This window comes from Aulonocara stuartgranti, assembly GCF_965226115.1.
Source record: "Aulonocara stuartgranti genome assembly, chromosome: 18".
In the NCBI taxonomy this organism is placed as follows: Eukaryota; Metazoa; Chordata; class Actinopteri; order Cichliformes; family Cichlidae; genus Aulonocara; species Aulonocara stuartgranti.
In genome coordinates this window covers 34,025,501-34,045,459 of record NC_138954.1, presented here as the reverse complement: position 1 = coordinate 34,045,459, position 19,959 = coordinate 34,025,501, and the positions used below count along the sequence as shown (strand labels likewise).

The 19,959-nt window shown below is 41.5% G+C and overlaps 2 protein-coding genes across 2 annotated transcripts in view; one reads left to right on the top strand and one right to left on the bottom strand.

The window, feature by feature from the left end:
- Positions 1-19,959, bottom strand: part of LOC309694163 (disks large-associated protein 1-like) — a 160,339-nt gene that overhangs the window by 46,676 nt on the left and 93,704 nt on the right. The window contains exons 3-5 of the mRNA XM_082513995.1: positions 11,412-11,626; positions 8,934-9,129; positions 7,287-7,566 (exon numbers count right to left, since the gene is read on the bottom strand). Of these exons, the coding sequence (XP_082370121.1) occupies positions 7,287-7,566; positions 8,934-9,129; positions 11,412-11,626 (691 nt within the window). The remainder of the gene's footprint in view (positions 1-7,286; positions 7,567-8,933; positions 9,130-11,411; positions 11,627-19,959) is intronic.
- Positions 1-19,959, top strand: part of LOC309694714 (uncharacterized protein) — a gene marked incomplete at its 3' end in the record, with an annotated part of 515,021 nt that overhangs the window by 465,504 nt on the left and 29,558 nt on the right. The gene's annotated exons all lie outside the window — the stretch shown is intronic.

Sequence of the window (19,959 nt, the reverse complement as noted above, 5' to 3'; positions counted from 1 at the left end):
GTCACCTACCAGCTGAGATGGTTAAAGCCACCTCGCATAGTTCTAGACTGGACTGGAAGGCAAGATCACTAGTGATGTGCGATACCACTGATTTTCCAAGTAAAATTCAGGGTTGTATCGACGATACTGATCCAATACCGATACTTTGTACAAAACGTATTTTATTTATTGTATCGTTTCTTGTATCTCAAATTATAGCTTCATAACGATTACAGGACATCAGATTACTTGTTCTTATCGCTTGACAATGCAGAATTATCATATAGAAATAAGAACCTGAAGTTGTGCTATTTGAACACGTTGCCTGCCTGCAGCACTTAAGGACTCCGTGAGAGACGTCTGTCTCGCCCTAGCAGCACCTGTCCGTCTCCTCCTCTTCAGTTCACCTCAACATACGCTCGTCATATTCTGTGATATGATTTACTGTGAGGTGTTTGATGAGGTTAGTGGTGTTGCCACAACACCTCACTGTCTTGCCACATGTATCGCAAACCATGTCTCGGCTGTTTGTGGAGGTAAAATACGTCCACACATGACTCGATTTACGATCAGTCATTGTTGTGAGTGCGCAGGCCAAGGGGCTTGTTAGGTAATAAATATATGATCTTAAATGCTTATATGCTGATTTATATAAGAGAGGCCCAGACTTCAGTGTAAAACTAGGTTGCAGGCTGACAGGAAATTACATGCTTTTGCAGAGCGTGCTTTTGCAGCTAGAAAGTGAAACCAACTCGGCTGTTTGACTGAAACTTGAAGTGTGACGTAGAGAGCAAGTATATAAATGACTAGGCTTCCGTTTGTGCTTCAGACCTGGGGTTGTGTGTTTTGTGTTCAGGTCTCCATATCCCAGATATGTATAATAAGGATCATTTTTTTAAAGTAAAAAGACCACTTTTGAGCCGTGTCTTTCTTGGCCCTAAAGAATCCAAAAGAACCAAATTTAATACTTGGTGCCAGTGACCCGGATTCTTGTGCGGCTGAGGGGACTAATATGGACCTTAAGGTACGATCTGATATGAGGCGGACAACAGACCGGTCTAAAGGAGTATATGTAAGCGCAAGCCTGTAGAAAATTGTGCACATTGGATGAATTCTAAATTGGTGTGTTATGTGTGTGTTACGTCAGCCAAGAAAAGAGATTCGATTAGGACATTTGGTCAGGGAATTTTATTCCCACATTGATTATAGGGTGCGACCCGAGCATCAGATAATAAACTGGCAGTTAGAGTCCACAGTGATGCTTCCAGAATTATTTAAAGTACTTAGGACGGGAAGTTGGACTTCCTAGGGGTGCAAAATGTTCTAAGTGTTATGACTCCATCTTGCGGCGGACGCGCTGCAATTTCCTGCAGGTGACAGGTTTAATTCAGGTGATACCCGCGACAGGTAGGGTTAATCAGTGGTCAAGCACCAGTTTTCTTGCACTGTTTGACCGACAGGGGCGGGGCCCCCGGGCATGACCATTTTAAACGTGGCTCACATGTAAGCTTTACGTAAAGCTTCAGGCACCAGCAGGACGCTGGGCGTTCATGAGGTACATGTCGAGCTGCGGGAAGCGCTTATAGATTAAGATAGGACTTAGTAATCGGGCCGCTGTCCCGGACAGATAACGGCTACAATTGACCAGCAAGGTGGGCGAACCTCTGCTTAGATGCTTTTAAATTAGTCGAAATGGTAGGATGACTAGTACTAGAGGAAGATGAAGCGAAGTTGTGATATGGTAATGGAAATAATTTATCTTGGCAGGCAGTGGCAATTTTTGTTCTATATAAATGTGTGAATGTATAAGTGAAGAGTAAAATTGTTATTTGGATGAAAGATTAAAGGTGCACATTGTGTTGAGAGAAAAAGGGCATGGTGTGTGTGTGTGTGAGACAATTTATTTTATTTTATTTTATTTTATTTTTTAAGGAAGTTCAGGGAGGAGTGTAACATGCTGATGAAAGTATTGTGTGGATGATGCTACAAACTGAGCTGAAAGAATGGTCCTGATGTCTGAAAGAGCTCTGCTGAGCACGTTGAAGACTGTGATGTGAATGCTTGCAAAACCAAAGAGTTTAGTATATTTAAGTGTGTGTGCGTGTAATAAGGGTGCATTGTTTTTAGATCAAGACTTAGAGGGTGTGTAGACTGTAAATACAAACAGGAAAATATGAGTCTGCGCGGCTGTGTGTGTGACAGGAACTTTGCATGCCCATAAAAGGAAACTGGCTGGTGTGTGAAGTGTGCACCCAGAGAGAAACAGACGAGTTAAAATCCAGGCAGAGGAAGCTAATGGATGTTTTAAGAAAAGAAATGAAAAGGATATTAATTGAAGGTTTTAGTGTGTCAATACAGGTGGACTCTACTCAACCTGAAAACATGAGTACAGCGGCAAAATGATAGATTAACAGAATTGGGAGGAAAACAGGCCAGACTTTGGCTTAACATTTGACAGCTTCACCTCTCATTGTCTCCTTATCCTGAGAAGAACATCGTGTACTTGAAGAGTTAACAGCAGGCAAAAAGACAGTGCAACTGAACTATAACACTGACGACTCAAGCAGAGGCATGTAAGAAAACATTTGATGGAACATGCACTCTGAACTCTAAACAACTGTGTGGAAGCACTAGACACTGATTTTAAGATTTGCCATGCTGGGAGTAATCCTCAAAGGAAAGACTGAAAAGATCAAGAGAGAAGGAATGGAGAGAAGAAACAGCTGATTTGGGCCTGTGTTGATCTGCGAGGCCCCACAGGAAACTGTGAGAACAGTGAGAGGTGAACCCGGACGTGATATAGTGAATGTATATGGGAAAATTGGATTGAAGGCTGAACTTATGAAGGTTTAGAAATGTTCACCACATCACAACAATGAGGTTAAAAAGGTAAAAAAAACACATATACAAATGGTTACATTTGAGATTATTTTTGGGGAGAAGCAGAATTGAGATAGTTTGAATCCACAGCTCAGTGCAAAGAGGCATGAGTTAAACCTGATGATAAAATACGTATGCAATGAAGAAGCAGCTTACACTCCATTAACATGACCACATAACATGAACGCAAGGAAGAACACGCTTACATTTATCAAGGTGAATACATGAAATAAATTGGTTTTTTTGCAGGAGAGAGAGAAGTGAGTCGTTTAAGCACTCATGATAATAATGAAAATGTCTCAGTTTGTCATTTTTAGGTGTAAAGCAGACCTGGATCAATTTTCCACATGCAGTGGTCAGAAGAAAGTTATAGGTTAACATCACTGGAAACCTTCAGGCCAAGTTTCTGGTTGAATTGGCTGAAGACAAGGAATGCTGTTATTTAAGGTGGGAAATCAAAATTTGGGTTTGCAAACTTGGGGAAGAGAAAACTGACTGGTTAAGTGGGAAAATTATGAAGGAGTCTGAAACACTGCAAAAAGAAACATACAAAATCACACACACACAGAAGATGCATTAACCTTACAACTACGAGAGAGCTCATGAGGATTAGACGGTATGTTGAGCCTGTGAGTCTGTTTATCAGTGTTAAAATAGTGTGAACACACTTAAACCCTGAAGTTGAGGAATAACTCAGGAAAGTTTCATGACAAGAGAGTGACATTGATGAAAATGAAAAGTGATTAAAAGCTTAAAGTAGTTTTAAAACAGTGAATTGGAAGTGCTCTTGTGTCGAGTGAACAAAACAAGTGATTACTCTAGGAAGGAAATAAAATAATTTAATAATGTGGTAAGATTTAAATCTGTCTTTCTCTTGTCATGGTAACTCCTTGAGATATGACTCAGTATGCAAATTAGCTGAAATGAGTGGTGAGAAAGAAGCTTCCTGTGTGTCTGTGTGACTGAGGCTTTGAATGGAGGAAACAGAGCAGTGACTGAGGAGGATTATTTGGTGAAAGATATAATGGTAAAGTAACAGGATAACTAAATAAGGTGGTCAGGTCTGTTCAGAAGGGCAGATTTGGACAAGAAATGTATAATTTAGTGAGGACACATTGTTATAACGGGTTTACATGTTATGCTAAATCTAAGTATGTTAAAGCGCTTAAAGGGGAACATTACTGTGTGCAAACTGTGGCTTTTAACAAGATTTTTTTGTGTATTTAGCAGGTGAAATTATGTCAGTGACCTCGGACTCTCAGGACGCTGTGGAGTCTGAGGCCGCTGAGATATGATGTGGAGAAAAATGAACAGAGGGAGTGATTTTAAGTCTGATCTCAGACTATGTAAGTATTAATTAAACCAAGAGTAGGGCAAAGCTTTGTGGCCCTGAAGTTCTAATCCCAACAACATATTTATACATTAATAAGCAAAGTTGTTCTGTGTTTAAGATCTTTGGGGTTGTTGTTTGAGTGACGGGGTGATTGTGTCAGTGCGGTTTGGGTTGTTTTCTTATTTTAATAGAGGGAGTTTAAACATGGACATGTCTAGAATTGGGCCCTTTGAAATTGTAACAGTGCACTTGATGAGCTAATAATCAGCTCTCTTTTTTCTCATTTTTTGTAAGCAGGCCTGCAAGATTGAATTAACAGCGCTGAAAAAATTTTCGGGACAGCAAATATAAGGTGAGCTTTTCCAGATTACAACTGGCTGAGGAGAAGCCACACGTGTTTTTCACTTTTCCTTGGAAAACAAATCAAAAACAGTTACTTAAAACCACCATTATCTTCTACTAAGGGTTGCAAAACACAAAGGTTTACTTGAAATTGATTCAAATGTCTTTAACCATTTCCACGTTTAACTTATTACATGTATCATTCTGTACACCCCTAAGAAGCTTCTGTGCCCCTTCATAACTACCAAGATGATCATAATAAGCTTTTTCAAGAAAAGTTGCTCTAACTATGTAAACAAATCATTATCAAACCATCAGTTTATTCAAGAAAATGAATGCTTGTTAAAATGTTACTTTACTTTTTAATTTTACTGAACAGCACACCGGTAGAAAAACCCAATTTAAAAACACTTGTTTATAAAAAAACAAAACAATGAGAAACAATGAAAACCTCAGCAAACTAAGAAGGTTTTTATTTAAAAAAAACTTTTAAATGTTTATTAACCTAAACTAAAACAAACTTCTAGTAAAGGTTTGTGTAAAAATTGTTGTACTTCTCCAAAACATTAAACACATTTGCTCACATCTATAATGTTAGGCTCAAAATCAAAAAGGGCTGGCACTAAGTCTTTGGCTTCTCTAAACCTAAATATATGAACTTTGGCTGCTCATGGATCTGGGAAAAATCCCTCCAATCCCAGAATTTCTAGGAAAGCTGTTATAAAATGTACTTACCAGAATCTTTTACATAAATGACCATAATAGTGGACAAAACTTTATTTTTCCAAAGAAAAAAAATAAGAATGGCATTTTTGTTTGGGATGGGCAACCTCACAGTCTTCGCAGATTTTGAATTATTTAGTTAAATTTTTTTGAATTATTGCATTAATAACATATTTATCTGTCAGTTCGATAAGCTCTAAAATCATGGTTGGGAGTAGACTACCTGCCTCTTCTCAAGCATTAACATTCCCAGAAGTCTGCAGTTGCTTCTGTGGGTTCAGCGGTCTATACGTGGGGTTTTCAGATGCCCACATTTTCCCCAACTGAAGCCGTGTTTCAGGCCCAAAGATGTCTCCATAAACCCTGTATGCTGAAAATCAGGCTGAAGGTCTGTTACATGGGAGTATCATCGCCCCCCCACCAGCTTTTTAATATTGATCAGCAGCAGCCCCACATAAATGCTTTGTCATTGATCAATGTTATGAACATCCCCTCTTTGAAATGAGAGGACTATTAATTTGTTTGTTTATTTGTGTTTTTGCAAAACACTTAAGAGTTACATGGAACAATGCCTAATAATTATTTAATGAAATTTAGTGACAGTAGGGGAAAGGGCGCTAATGCTGGAAGTGAAACTAAACTCTCCAATCTCTGTCTGCTTTGGACTTTTTCATGTCCAAACAAACACAACAAACACACAGTGTGTAAACTGTTAGGACCTCCTAGACCAGGGGTCTCAAACTTAAATGAACTGTGGGCCACTGCTGGCACTGTCATCTCATGTGAGGGCTACTTCAGTGTTCAAGTAGTACAAAAAACCCAAACAAACAAGAAAACAATCACAAACATTTCCAAAAATGTAGTGTTTTCTTTGTTTGTTTGTTTTTATTTCAAATATTGTATAACAAGACAAAACTGCAAACGTGAACGCATTGTTTTTGCCTTACTCTTAACTAACTGAAGTCTTTCATTGAACTACCAAACTGAAAACACATCGGTCCTCTCTTTCTGCCCACACACGTGGCAGCACTTCTGCTATCATTTTGTTCGTATGTAACAAAATCAAAATGCAGACATAAGTGTACACATTAGTTTTGGACCGTCTCACTCAACTAACACAGACAATCCCTCAGCATGTTTGTACTCTCTGCTCATGTTACCTTCATGTTAAATCATGTTTTGCTTTTAAAAGAACTTATTTGAACATTGCAGTTAATTCAGTTCAATTCAATTTTATTTATATAGCACCAAATCACAACAAAAGTCGCCTCAAGGCGCTTCATAGATACAGAGAAAAACCCAACAATCATATGACCCCCTACATTTAGTTAAATTACTTATTGAGTAATTAAGTTACTTTTCAGACACAGTAATTAGATAAGTATTTTAAATACAATATTGATTAAGTAAATAGTAATTAATTACTTTTTTAAAGTAACACCCTTGTACTAGAAGCTACAGTGAGGTTGACAAATAAAAGACCACAATAAAGCTATTAAGTTGTCTGCCTTGCCAGCATGTCACCCCACATAACTAACCACAACAGACTGATTACAAAATAAATCCTATTAGCTATTTTTTCTACCAGTCTTGAAATCAAAATCTTTTATATTTTTGTGATAGCAAAAAAAATAACAATAAGTAAATTGTGTGACACTTCCACAGCAATGCAGAACAATTTTCAACGCTGCACAAAATTCCCTCTAGTTTCCTCCAAGCCAGGATTTTTGTGAAAATGGGAAAATATATTACCTTGGTCAAACAAAGGTCACCTCAGTGATGCACTTCAAAGCTTCACCACAAGACACCACTGACCTTAAAGCAATTCTTCAGCATCCATTTTCCCTTTATGAGTGATATTTACTCTTCAGCAGCATTTGAAGTGATTAAATCATATCACAACAGATTTCAACAAACAGTACAAAGAGATTCACACTTTTTCATTAACATAAAGGCTCAAAGCCAAGGACTGTAGGGTTTTCTCCCAGTGGTCCCTTGTATGGAAAAAAAAAGGTAAAAAATTCCCTACCCGTGCTGCTCTGGATGGTCCTGACGGTGGTTGCAGATGTACGTGGTGGGGAGGACGGTAACAGAAGCAGTGGTCTCCCTCCTTCTCCTTCCTCCTCCCCACAGCCCTGGTCAATCGCTCTTACATAGCTGTGGCTCCGCATCCGGAAGCATCCCGGCATAGGCAGTGTGTCCATGGTGTCCATGCTGTCCATGGCAGCCTCCATGGCCTGAGACTGCATCTCACTGTACACCTGCTCACACACCTGCTCAATCTGCCCATTTACTTCCACCTCACTCAGCTGATGGAAATCAAATGAAGAAAAGGACAAACAGAGGGAATAATTTAGAGTTTAGATTTAGAGGACAATGAGGAAACCTCTATACAAATCAATTTCAAATCACTGAAATTATTAAAGTATCGCATGGTTCAGGGTAGTATTGTTGATCCTGCAGAAAAGTTTATTTGCTGCCACTTTTAAATGGCAGTGCAATCAGTAGAACAGTTGCCATGGGTGCAGCGATTGATTGGATGTTTAACACCATTACTGTTTAACCATGTGAGATCTAAGTCATCACTTGTGACGAACCCAACCATAACCTAGTCTAAAGTCTTAAACTAGTTAATCACAAAAACCAAAATAACCATGTTAACCGATTTACATCAAAACTATAGCAATAAAAAAAATCTGTTTTCCTTTCCTCTAAAGGAAACATCTAACCTCTGGGAGGTTAGGTGTGGGTTTAGGACCTAATGATGACTGTGATCACCATTGCTTGTGGAGCAATGGGTCTTTTACCACATGCTACCACTGGGTAGGGAATCTTCCCACCATATGGTGCATTTGACATCCATGGCAAAAGATACTCCTTCAAGGTTTAACGATGGGGCTCTAAAGAAAATTTAGGGTATTAGATCCTTAACATGATATACAGTTTGTGAACTATGAGCATGACTCTTGGTGGGAAATGGCAGTTTGCTAACTTTCGTGAAGATGTGAACCAGAAGCAGAGGAGAGTTGCAGAAACAGCAGGCTGAAGTATGCTGAAAAGGAAACAATGGAAGCAACATGAAAGACATGTATGTGTGCGCACATGTGTGTGTGCAAGCATGTGTGCATCAACTGCAAGGGGAAATAAAACATGGATCATCTGCAGAATCCCTAGAGCTGTCGGGTACTTTTTCACACTCTCATTTCGAGTACTGCATTTGGGTCCTACTCCTGTCGGCCATGTAGCCAGTCTTGACACCAAGTGCCTAATGATACAAAAACACAGATTCTTTGCTAAGTTTAGACAAAACATCAGTTCATCTCTTGGGTTAGGTGCCTTGTTTTGTTTGAACTATTTGAGTATAAACGAGTGAAAAAGCAGACAATGTCCAATGATAAACATTAAAAGATCTCCAGAAAGCCTGAAGAACTATTGCTCAAGACAACTTTTGAACCTATGAAAAGTCAGCCAGTGGAAAAATATGTCCACGTGTCCGTGATGTTTTTGTAACAGCAACAGTGAGATCCTAGGAAACCGCAATGGTATACAGTAATGGAATTAGGATGTGTCAACCTTCAAAGATGAGTCTTTGATGGTTTGACATCAAAACTGTTTGATGTGAAATGACTGAATAGGGTATACAGTAAATATAAAGACAGCAGTGATGCCAACCAACCTGACTGATGGTGCTCATGGCTCTCATGTAGCTTTCATTGCGTGAGCGGTATTGGGGTGAGGACAGCAGTGATTTGGGGTCGAGGAGGGTTTTGGGGTCCAGGGTGTCCAGGCTTCTATTGATTGAAACCTCACTCACCGCACGCAGGTAACTGTGGCTCCTGATCTGCAGTTTGGGGGAGTGCTCAGCTGAAATCCTGCAAACACAGGTGTTATATACAATGTCTGACTGTTATAGGTTGACTTGTTTCCTTTCACCAACTACACTAGATACACACACCTATGTACACAGATAACCTCATATAGGTGTAAGCATGCAAACACACGATATAGACACAGGCCTTAGGGAGACGCACACGAGAGACAAGCACATACCAATGGACACATAACAAACTTCTGTCTTTGGACACGTTTAGAGGCTTAAGAAATCTTTGTTTTCTGTAAATAGAACTGAGCCTAACGTACACATGTCAAGGTTAGGATAGGGGAGCATGTGAGACATATGTGGACCCTGCGACTTGGAATATTTTTGGAAAGGAGACAGCAGGTCTGAGGGGAGTCGAGGTCAGGAGACCCCCAGCAAGAGGAGGCTCTCTTAAATATAACCATATGTGGCATCAGATGCGGAGAACCAACAGGTATAAATGTAAAGGTAGAAAAGCTGTGTCTTTGTCTGACTCTGTAGCATGGGAAAGAGAAGACGTATGCGTGAATAAATATCTCAAACCACCTTGGAATAATCTTCATTGTCTAAACCACCATCATGCCACTCCCTTTAGACGTGGCTTTGGCAGATGATCTGCCTCCATCTCACCCATCCCCAACATCCTCTTCTGTCAAACCAACGCTCTGCATGTCCTCCTTCACTGCATCCGTCTATCTGTGTAGTCTCTGTCTTTGACTCCTGCCTAGCAGCTCCATTTTCAGCATTTTTATCAACTATCCCTTCTCAGCATACTTTCAAACCATCACAGCCTAACTTTCCCTCCAAGCCAGTCACCCTAAGCTAATATTATGCAATTTATTTGCAATACAAAATGACAGATGATATAAGAAAAATTACACATGATGTAGTAGATTTCTTTAAGAAAGAAATTTCAAAAAGTATCTTAAGCACTGTTATCACCTGTTTCATAATGTCTAATAAGCTTCATACAGTTGAGCATAATCACTACATGACAGAAACACAAGCTTCATCTCTCTCTTAATAAAAATAGTTTACATGTATGCCTGAATAAAAACAAACAGGTGAGATGTTGGAACGCTTTTATTTTTATCTTAATAAACACTCTAAACTTACAATCGACAGCTGGGGTTTACAAGAGAACTGAACTAATATTTAAAATATAATCTGATCAATTTTGGAGCCTTTATGATCTTCATATATCAACATGCTGTTTTTGGATTTGATGGAGAGCATTAACAAGCCGCTAGCTGCAAATAATCATGTGCAGTTTCACATGATTAACAGACAAAGAAGACATATTACTGATGCAGAAACAGTTTTCAACAGGCCATGAGCAAACCATGGTGCTCACTGGATAGTTTCAATTTTGGATCATTCTTTGTAAACTCTATCCCAGTAGTTTCTGAAATACTCAGGCCAGCCCATCTGGCAATAACAGACATGCCACGTTCACTTCACAGCTGTTTGCCAGTAGTGCGAGTTTCAGTCATTATGCAAATATGTTGTTTAAAAGGTTGGGGAAACCTGCAGTCAGCTGAGACAGAAGAAGTCACTTGGATGAGTGACAAGACGTTTCTCCCACTGAAAACGCTACATCCAGATAAACAGAACCAACTTTTGTGGATTTCCTTACTTGGATGGTTGAGCATGCATCAAGACACTTCGTATTTGGAGTTTTGTAAACATTTTATTGAATTAAATGATTGGAACAGGTGTGCCCTTGTAGAGAAACAATTGTCTAGGAAATCACCATCACAAACTATAGACACATCTGGGGTATAAGCTGCTGTCCTTGAGGGGTGCAACCTGAACTCTACTTAAGAAACTCCTAAGCTGCTTAAAAATACTCTTCCCCACTCCTAACATTTTTTGTCTCTTTGTTTGTTTTACCTTTTTCCAGGGGTGTCAAACTCCAGTCCTCGAGGGCAACCCCTAACTCTACTCAAGCGAATTTAAGTAATTGTAAGTGAATGGCTGAATTGCCACCTCAGCATGCAGTCAAGTTCTATAGAGTTTTGCTAATGACCTACTAATTTTATTCAGGTGTGTCGCAGCCGGGACACAGTTAAAAGTTTTAGCACACCGGCCCTCGAGGGCTGGAGTTTGACACCCGTGCTTTCGAAGCAAGATGCTTTATCATTACCACAATTTGTTCTTAATTTTCAGGTGAAATTCGACAATTTCTTGTTCTCACTATGTGCAACTCTTACTAATGGAAGCCTTTGCAAGTACAGGTCCTTCTGTTTCTTATAGTATGTCACCCATAAACCAATGAGGAATGGAGGGGCTTACTGTAGAGTGGTCATCTCAGTCAGTGATGGCTGTGTGGCTTTCAGGTAGCTGGCCCGCCGAGCTTGGATCTTGGGAGAGGGCTTGGGACTTCCATCAGAATCTCCGCTGTCATCCTCAGCCATGGCTTTCACATAGCTGCCGCTTCTCATCCTCCGACAGGGGATGTCATCTTCCTTCCCTAGAGGAGAGAAGCTGCTCCATTCATCCTGAGGTACCTGATGACCACACCAAGAGGACAAAGAACAGTGTTAGGAGGATCTGCTCCACTGCTGTTCAAGTCCCAGCCACTACACTGACTAACTAAACTGTCCTGATGGTACATGAAACCAAGCTAGCATGCAGAACAACATTTAATACAATAAAGAACAAAACATATTGACCAAAAACACAGTTGTACTACACTGATGGATAGCATTTCCTTTTTATATCTCTCTCTAACACACATCATCCATACAGATTTCTCTCACTGCAGTAGTACAGTCTGTTGGGTAATCAACATGGGACAATATGTGTAGAGACTGGTCTGGCATTTCTCTTTGGCCAAACCACGCATCTGTCAACACAGAAGTGTGCTAATGCATAACATAACAGAGTGTATATGTGCCTTTAAGTGCATGTGTGTTTGTATGTGCCTGACCTGAGGGCCTGCTTGCTCACTGAGAAGAAACTGTAACACAAAAAAATAACTGGGCAAAATATGCAAATTTACAAAAAAGAAAGAATCTTTCTGAAATCAAAATATTAACAATGGTTTGTAATATTGTTTTAAAAGTGCTGAGGATGCAGTAGAACTTGACTGCATGCTGAGGTGGCAACCCCTAACCCTGTTCAAGTAAATTTAAATAAATGTAAGTGTTTGGAAAAATGTACCTCTCTAGCACCATGTTCATCACTCATGAGCTGCTGTAACATGAGTAGGTCTTGCTCATGATCTACTAATTTTATTCAGCTGGGACACACGTAAAAGTTTCAGGACACCGGCCCTTGGGGACTGGAGTTTGACACTCCTGGCCTAGCCAGTCGAAACAAGTCCTTTTGTCCTTATTTAATACTCAGTCTCACATACAACTCAACATAAACCATTTTCTTTGCCTTTGTTACCTCTTTCTTTGCCGTACACCTAGCCTTTCAGTACTCCTTTGTACTTTCTTCAGCTTCCTTAATATCCCACGTTTTCTTTGCTAACCTCTTCCTTTGAATACTTTCTTGTACTTCCTCATTCCTCCACTAAATCTCCTTGTCCTCATTCTTCTGTCCAGAGGATGTACGAAACAGACTTCCCCGACCTGTTTAGTTTCTGATAACTCTTCCCTACCACCCAGAGTCGGTCTCAACTCCTCCCTGAACTCTGTGAAACATTCTTCTTTCTTTGACTTCCACCATTTCATCCTTGATTCTACCTTTACTTTCTTCCTCTTCGTGATGTCCAAAGTCATCCTAAAGTCTACCATCTGATGTTGCACACCTACATTCTCCCCTGACACGACCTTGCGGTCTCCTAACTCTTGCAGCTGTAATTTACCTTCGTGCACCACCCTCTGTTCATCCCTCTTCTGTAAGTGTTCACCACAGTCATCTCCACAATATTTACAAAATCCAATACCATCTGTCCCTAGCATCTCTCTTATTAACACTATACCTTCCAAACACCTCCTCAGACCTCTATTCATTTCAACTACATTAACTGGGTTACATTTTAACTACTTCATTTTAACAAGTTCATTGGAATCTGCTCCAATTACCACTCTCTCTGCCCTTGGGACTCTCTCTACTACTCTCTACCACTTCATTCATTCAACCTTAGTCTTTAGCCAACAGTAGGACAGTTTCCACCAGCACATTGTTGGCCAACAGCACCGGAGGTGGTCATTATTAACCTGGGCCTGAACTGATAATAACACTATGTTAAGGAAAGATATAGCACCAAAATGTCTCAGGCAAAGTGAATAACATTGATTGTTGCATTAAAATGCGATGACATCTGAAGTAGGGGTGTGCAGACCCAGCATACCTCTGCATTGCACAAGCGCCTGCTGTATCAAGGAAATGTGCACATGACTTAGAGTTCAAAGCACTGACCTGGTGACACCCACCAATGTCCCTGTGCCAGAGGTCAGAGGACATCCAGAATGTGTGCCCCAAATGTTGTCAACAAATCTTTTGGTGGCGCAAGCGGGAGCTACACAATATTAGGTAGGTGGTTTTAATATTATGGCTGGCCAGTGTAGATGTAGTGTGGCGCTGCATGAAACTTGTGTTTACCACCTTCACATTTAAGACCAGAGTGTGAGAATTTGAAAGACAATAACAGAGACAGACAGCAGGAGAAATGTACTGCTACTCTGACTAATTATATATGAATCACACAGGGAAAGAGGCTGAACAGATCTGCTGAGCTAAATATCTCTCTCTCTCTCTGTATGTGTGTGACGTCAAAGACACACAAATGAGCAGTTTGGCTAAAAAAAGAGAATGCGAGGAAAGAACCAGCTGCAGTCAGCAGCAGCAGTGCTTCTCACCCACGCACAGACTTCACTTCCAGTGCAGCTCAACACTCATTCTGCTGTAATGGCTGAGGAATAGTGAATTGCTGCAGTTGATAGTTTAGACTGCGCTTAATGCAGATGCTGCTTGTCAGAAATGTGATGCGTCTCTAAGCATTTACAATGAAATCACTAACATAATAAATGAATAAAGAAGTCCCTGTTCATGTGATTCCGTGACTCAATATGTACTGCGTGTCCTAAGCATCGACTGTGGGGTTTTTTTTTACTGCGAAATGTAGACTGTTTCCTTGGCAACACTGTTTTGATAGATTAAGACAGCAGTATTAGAAATAACAGGTACTGTAACAGTGCAAGCAGCACCCAAGCTGAACAGAACATACAGCCAAGAGGAATGGAGACAGCTTTAATGTGCTCTTTTGACACAGCTAACTGAGCAGCTCTGATAAGCTGTTTGTAGCTGATACTTAACAGCAAGACTTTGCATGTAAGACAAACGTAGCTTTTCCTCAGTTTCCCAGTCATGCTAATCTTTTGCCCTTGTCTCTAGTTTGGTTTTGACTTGATTCGGCTTGTCTACGCTCATGAAGCACATTTGTAATCTTCCTTATGTGAAAGTATTGTAGCTATGCACGAATATTAAATTCAAGCTGACTTAGTCCAAAGTTCAAACAGGAGTTCCTGTAAAATCCCACTTATTATCTGTGAAATCTAGCTCAGCAGGAAATGTCACCCGTGTGGACTAGGTCTGGGTATTGCACTACACAAAATTATATTTTTTAAAAAGACACAAGCAGAACTTTCATGAAAACTGCTCCCCTTTCTAACAAACCTATAGGAAGATGGTGCACTGAGGTCATATACTGTTTAAAGTGCATAGCACACAGCACTGGATAGTGGCCCTTTTTATGAATAGAAGAGATGGACAATGAGCTCAGGGAGGCTGACAATAGCCAAGTGATCAGCAGTAGCTCAACAATCAAGGTGATGTTTAGCCCATTTCCACAGGTTAAATTAGTAGCATCATTTCATTCGGATTCATAATGAATTAAATCTGCCTCTCTAGAATTTCATGTTGTATTTCCACAAATATTGACACTTGCAACAAACACGTGTCTAGCCGTGTACAAGCTTGCACTTTTGTGTTGGATCCATTTGTGGGCATCCATCGTCATTATCAATTTGGAAAATAGGAGAATCTTTCTAATTGTTGTTTTGGGGTTTTTTGTTGTTTTTTTATTAGACCATAATGTGATCATGCTAGGAACATGCTCTTTAGTTCAAATGTGAGGGTGTGGGGAGGGCACAGTGAAGAGTGCAGAACAAACCAGTGAGGCATCTGGACAAGTTGTTAGAACTTAAGGTACAAAAAAATAAAGCACCATAAACATCTTATAATTGAGTACAGTTTTAGCTGTTATTTATCCAGGTATGCTACCTAATTATGGTCAGCTAAGTCTTTCATTGTTGCATGTCGATGAGTAAACTTCATGCTGGAAATGAGAAATAAACTCCCACTGTTTGTGTTCCTCTCTCACATACATGTGCTCGTATTTTATTTATTTCTTTTCTCCACACTCCATAAAGCACAATGTGGCTTTATGGAGTGTGGATAGTGCTACACTAATGGCTACACGTTAACCTCTACAGCAGGGTGTGGTTTGTGGTTCAGCTGCAGGGGAGGGGTGGAACAGCGGGCTCTGGGGACAGTGCCAGGGAAGGCTGGCTGGCACAGCTTTATCCATTACACTAACTATGCCTTCTCTATTTCGGTAGTCGCCAGGGCTCAGAGAAGGGAGCTGTATGGTGTGTGTAAGCTGGAGAGGGCAGCTGCAAAGCTGCGTGTGCTTCATTGTAAATAAAAATCACTGACATCAAACTCCCAAGCATCGGGTCCTTCTTGCTACAGTTGTGCCGAAACCCAGCTCAGTATGATGGATCAGCAGCCAGTCCGGGCAGTGGAGGCATTGGCACAGATGGTGGGAGAGTTGGCAGTGATGCACCAGGAGCTGGAGGTGGTGCTGAATAAACTGCGGGTCCAGGCCGAGTGACAGACATTAGATGCAGCTGCTGTCAGGCGAGGCCCAGGTGGCCACCCTCAGCCTCTCCACCCAGGCAAGGGCCTCGTTTGAGAACATCTGGGGTTGGGAGACAGGCCCCTCACCTACGCCGGGTGGCTGCACGATGCCACACACTGCAGGCTGCAGCCCAACCCCATGCTGAAAGAGGTGTGACTGCTGGATGTGGTAGTGCATGAACAGTTCGTGAAGGGGCTCTCAGCAGAGCGGAGTGGGTCGGCTATCACTGGCCAGCGAGCCTTGAAACTGCCGTGACCCTAGCTGAAGATCACTTGGTGGTGCAGCTGGGGCAGTCCCGAGAGTAGCTGTGGCCAGTGGAAGTCGACCAGTCCCGCCCCTGAGGAAAAGATTTCATGACAGGACACATTTGCCAGGATTGCCCAGTAATGGAGGTGGGACAGATGTTCCTTCTGACACCGTCCTCCGGTCCCAAGAGAGACAGACTGCATACTGGTAAGGTGCCAAGGGAGTATATGCCAGGCCTTGGTGGCCTTGTGGTCCACCAAACCCTAGTTAGTCCAGGGGCATTACTGGAGGCAGAGTGGGTGGTGGTTAGGTGTGTGCATGTGGACATTCATAAATATCCCATGGGACCGGTTGAAATTAATTATGTCAGGCACAACACATAGACTGAAGGCTGTAGTTAGCTCAAGCCTGATGCACCCTTTGAATTTTGGAACCGATTGGAACGAGTTCAGTAGGTTAATGGGGCAGTGCGAATGTGGCCAGTAGGGACATGCAGGGTCTGTTGCTGTGCTCAGCAGTGATGTGAGGTCATCTAACGCTGACTCTGGGGAGGAGGAAACAGCGGGGCCTTCATGGGAGAACCCACCAGTTCTGATAATTCCCTGGAGGATTTTCCAATGGAGCGGTCTTGTGACGCTATTGCGATGACCATGTCAAACCATGCCATGGGCGACCGTGGCTCAGGGGGTTGGGAAGCGTATCTGTAACCGCAAGGTCGCCAGTTCGATCCTCGTGCTCTCTGTCCTGGTCGTTGTGTCCTTGGGCAAGACACTTCACCTACCGCCTACTGGTGTTGGCCAGAGGGGCCGATGGCGCGATATGGCACCCTCGCTTCTGTCAGTCTGCCCCAGGGCAGCTGTGGCTACAACCGTAGCAGTGTGTGAATGTGAGAGTGAATGAATAGTGGCATTGTAAAGCGCTTTGGGTGCCTTGAAAAGCGCTATATAAATCCAATCCATTATTATTAAACAATTGCAACAGCATTTTGCAGATGTGTTCTAGCCCCTACAAGTACCAATCTCGTAGAGCACCCTATTAAAGTTTGACGCCTACCCAATGCCCCAGGTCGATGAGCTCCTGGACCAGTTAGCACTGCTCGCCTTTTCGCAACACTAGATTTAACTGTGGGATAATGACAGATTTCCTTGCCTCCACAGCCCAAGGAAAAGATGACCTTCTCTACTCTGTATGATTTGTATCAATTCATCACACTTGTTCGGCTTGTTTGGAGCCCCAGCCACTTTCCAGCACTTCATGGACTGGGTGCAGCATCCACACAGTGCATATGCTGGTGCCTATCTGGGTGATTTGATCATCATCAGCCATCTTACTTTTACATTTTTTTTGGGAGGGGGGAGGGTGAGGGTTCATATGGATTTTTAAAGGGACATGCAATTGTGATTTCATTATGTCATATAATGACAATAAAGCTATTCTATTCTATTCATCCACTGTGACACCTGAGTGGAGCATATGCAGTGGGTGGCTGTGGTCCTGGAGTCCCTCAGGCAGATGGGGCTTACAGTCAACCTGAAGACAAGTGCAGTTGGATGGAGGGAGGTACAGCATCTGGGGCACCAGTTGGAGAAAATCCAGTGGATGGCTGACTCCGTTCGTTATTACCTCCTGGTCTGCCCTTTCACCCTCTGAGCAGTGGGTTCACCTGTTATTCATCACACTAACTACACCTTACCTATTTCAGTAGCCGCCGGGCCTGGAGGAGAGAGCTGTGTGGTGTGAGTGAGCTGTAGGGGACAGCTTAAAAGTTGCATGTAGATTAAAGAGCAGAAAGCATTGCAAATAAAAATGACTGTCATCAAACTGCTAAGCATCAGGTCCTTCTTGCTACAGCCTCCTCTGCCACCCAACAATACTGGTTATCTATAGTCCTACCGGGGGGTGATAGGACCATCCTGACTACGGAGCTGATTGGCCAGTCCTTATTTAAGGTCTGTTCCTGTTGATAAAAGTGAGCCAGCACACAAAGCTATGTGGAATATCTACATCTAGAAAATTGCATCTAATGTAATAATGCTGCAATACTTCAAAATGCACCTGTTTAGCCTACTGATGTTTCAGTATTTTCTTTACTACTAATCTTCAAGTTGATTAACCAGAAATGAATGGCATGTGTCCACAGTGGGTTTGGCTATGAGCTGACCTCTATCTTTGCATAATGGTTTTAAAACGGTGATTTGTCTCCACATTTGTCTCCTCAGCTTGGGTCACGATTGTTCCTCTAGAGAACTAAGATACATTGTGTTGCCAGGAATTATTCACTGGTTTCTTGAAAAGGTAATGGGCAACCTCACAAAGGATTACAAATCTAGAAAGCTCTAAAAATAAAGTTTGTGATTGTGGGGTTTAGTATTGTATTTAGCAGCGTGAATGCTCACAACTTTGTTGGTAATTCTGTCAGACTGTATAATGCAGCCGCAAAGAGCTTGCATCAACACACACACACACAAACACACTTGCAGATTATACCACATTGCAAAACAGAATAACACATAAACACAAGCAGGTACTGGGGAGGTTATTTAACTAACTATCAGTTACACAGTGGAACTTTGAAGTGGGTCTACTTCTGCATACCTTATTTTTCATATTAAGCAGTGGCAGTCAGACCTTTTACTGATGTTGAGAGGGAATTACTGAGACAGGCATAACACAGTCACCTGAGGTTTTACAGGTCACTCATCTCTGTCCCTTTGAATTACAAAAAGCAGCCCAGTGCCAATCACATCAACATTTTAGATTTTTCGTTGTCAAACAATGTCTATGGTTAGGGTTAGCCTAACCCTAAATTTACTTAGCCATATGCCGGGTAGCTAAATTCAACTCATGTTGCACTCTGACATTTAGTCTGTGCAGATGGAAATTGTAATAGACATATTTCTGTTAACACTGGTGGACACTGTGTCCAGTGTTTTAATGCCAGGTATGAAATGCCTTGCATGCTCAACCATCCAAGTAAGGAAATCCCAAAAAGTTGATTCTGTTCATCTGGACGTAGCGTTTTCACTGGGAGAAACATTTCGTCACTCATCCAGGTGACTTCTTCAGTCTCAGCTGACTGCAGGTTTCCAACCTTATAAACTGTACATTTGCACAATGACTAAAAGTGGGTTGGCCAAAGACGTTTTAGATGTTTTAACCCACTTTGGCAAGGACTGCCTAAAGCTTGTACGTCTCTCCCACAAAACGCTACGTCCAGATGAACAGAATCAACTTTTGGAGATTTACTTACCTGGATGATTGAGCATGCATCAAGACTATTCAGTTATCATAGTTTGCTTCTCAAGCTTTTTGTTAGCAATATTCATATGTAACATGTCCTTAAGCCAAATTTTTAAAAACTCGTGGCGTACACTATAAGCTGTGGGCTGTGAGTATTTGAATGCTTCAAAAAAGATTGCTGTCTGGTTAACTAAGATTTTGATGTGCACGTTATGCTTACGATCACAACTTTGGAGGTCCCAGTCATGCAGCAACACGATTAATTAATGACTAGGCTTGTGTTGTGGTTAGATCATCTTTTGTCTGTTTCTGATGTCTTCATCCTGCCATAAGATGTCATTTGTTCTGCTCTTCAACATGAAATGAAATGAAGGCGCAAATAGCTAATGATATCCAACTTGACACTGAACAGCATATAGAAAAGTCATCTGCAACATTGTTCTCTGGCCATTGTGGGTCTTTGATGTAGACGTGTCTGTA